The sequence below is a fragment of the Sphaeroforma arctica genome, assembly GCF_001186125.1.
Source record: "Sphaeroforma arctica JP610 unplaced genomic scaffold supercont1.4506, whole genome shotgun sequence".
Lineage (NCBI taxonomy): Eukaryota > Ichthyosporea > Ichthyophonida > Sphaeroforma > Sphaeroforma arctica.
This window is the reverse complement of record NW_014036052.1, coordinates 1-2,430: the sequence shown is the minus strand read 5'-3', so window position 1 is coordinate 2,430 and position 2,430 is coordinate 1. Positions and strand designations below refer to the sequence as shown.

General features: G+C 45.8%; 1 protein-coding gene across 1 annotated transcript; it reads right to left on the bottom strand.

The window, feature by feature from the left end:
- Positions 1-281: 281 nt before the first annotated feature.
- Positions 282-1,641, bottom strand: SARC_14357 (hypothetical protein; the record flags this gene model as incomplete). The annotated part of the gene is made up of 2 exons (XM_014291512.1): positions 282-380; positions 1,381-1,641. Coding segments are annotated over 2 exons (360 nt in total), but the record flags the coding sequence as incomplete, so codon positions are not given.
- Positions 1,642-2,430: the final 789 nt, after the last annotated feature.

Below are 2,430 nucleotides of genomic sequence, written 5' to 3'. Positions count from 1 at the left end.
TATATATAATATATATATATATATATATATATATATATACTCTGTGATCTTCCAAGAAACCTATTAATCTGCAATACTCTGTATGACACACCTTTAAACTACGCACTTCCAGATAGTACCTCTGTACTTCAGTCTTCCATCACAACCAACAACCCCACACAATGCCGTGCGCCCCATCATATCCGATCCTTCTGTGATATCTTCAACTAAGCTATACTGATATAATGATCAAATACACACTCATTCACCTTTCCCTAATGTTCAAATACACACTCACTCACCTTTCCCCCACAAAGTCCTCCAATGGCCCCGCCCACCGATAGAAGCGAAGTGATCCACGAGTACACATCATCGCTCAACGGCGGCTCGAAGGTGGCAGGCTGTACAGAACGCATTGAACCAGAGTTAAAGAAATACTTGTGTGGTTTGGGTTAATCAACTGAGGGTGTATAGACACACTAGGCTGCTCATACACACTTGCATGACGATAGGTTAATAAACGTTTAACCGTTCAATCGGCGAGTGTGAACAGACAGAACTAGTTGCCCAGTACAAGAGACGTCGACTGGCATGCGGCGAAACAATGAATGTGTGTGTATAATCTAAGCTACTTTTATGCGTCCGATGTGTCAACGTGTGGGGAGCCCAGGGGTGGGCATGCGCTGCGTGTGTTAGGGCGGAGGTAGAAGGGTATGTAAAAGTTAAACGGTGGACAGCAGACCCCCATGACATGTATCTCAGGCGCATGGTAAAACAATCTCTTGGCTCTATGAGCGAGCCTATGCAGACACCCCTAGGTGACAGCTCGACTGCAGATGCAATGTAGCCAGACTGAGTGGTGTGTGTGGGCGTGCACAGATATACAACGAAGGACGTACGCTGTGTTGTAATGAAATGTATGACCTCCGGTTGTGTATACATTCGCCAACTAAGCGAGTGTGTATGAGAACATGCAGTAACGTGCGTATGGCATTGTGTATCAGATACACAACGAGGATGGCAGGCCACCAACCATATGTGGAAAAGCGGATGAGAGGTGCATGAACATGCAAACAACTGGCATATATCCAGATATAGCGACAAGGGTAGTCTGTCAAAATACACCACACGGCAAGTAACCCTACAGGGATCACCCGTCAAACACAACACGCACTGTTCACGTGCAGACCCCACATGCGATATACACAGCCCGGATTACGTCGCTTTGTACACCCCTAAATATGGGCAACACTGGTCTGCATACGGAGGAGCAGATCTTACCTACATATCACAAATCACAATATACCTACAACACTCCGTACCGATATAAAACATGAAACTTTGTCGTATACACCTCATACCACACGCTCATACACGCACCCTAAACTCCTCACAACACACCTCAGGCGAAAAGGTGCCATTGACCACGCCGTTCCACTGCATAGCAATCGACGCATTGTTAGGCGTACCGATGCCCAACCCAAACATAATGGGCTGTAGGCACATGGTGAACACACCCAGAAACAAGGTCAGGCTGATGGGTTGGTGCAGAGCGTGTAGTACAGCCGTGTTTGGTCCGGTGGCGTCGATGTCTCCGGTTGAATTGTCACTCAGATCGGTCTTCAGGGTCTCCTTTGCAGTAGACTCGCACAAGCTCAGCATGTTGCTGCCCACATGGTGGACAGGGACTGTGTGCAAGTACAAATGCATTTCAATACACACTTTTGGCGGTTGTACTGGGTGTGGGTCAATCGTGTGTGAATCACCCATGTGTTGTGTGATGGAAGTGTGAAGAGCGATGTTTCAAGCGAACAGAAGCGGCGTGTGACTGAGACGTATGCCACATACAAGCTGGGTATCTAAAATAGGCGGGAGAGGAGAGCATGTCAACTTCCGGCGGACCATATATGGAAGTTAAAAAACGAGGCGGGGCACAAGTCTCGATAGATGTAACTGGTATATGATTTGGTAATACGAAATGCGTGCCTCCGCATCCGTGACGAAGTGGAACGGTTTCGGATCGATACCGCTGTTCGACCGACCCGATCCGACCGGATATAAAACCATTTTGGAGCTTGACCTTTGACCGCATTACTAGCGTGCGTCTCTAATGGAGAGCCCTACTAAGAAATAAATACGTACTACCTTACATCACCAATACATCAGAACCAATACAACAGAAACCAAGGTCGAATAATATTGAATGGCTAGCAATTGGTATATTCGCTTGTGTATCCGACAGTATACTAAGAATGTGGAGCGTATATTGCGCAGGTATGTTGAACTGCACCACGCAACTCGGAATGTGTATCGTGGAGATATATAACTAATAGAAAATTCAAATATATATATATTTATATATATATCATAAAAAACAATATATATATGTCTGTGTGTGAGTGTGTGTGTGTGTGGGTGTGTACGTATGAATGTGTATGTGTGTGTGTGTTT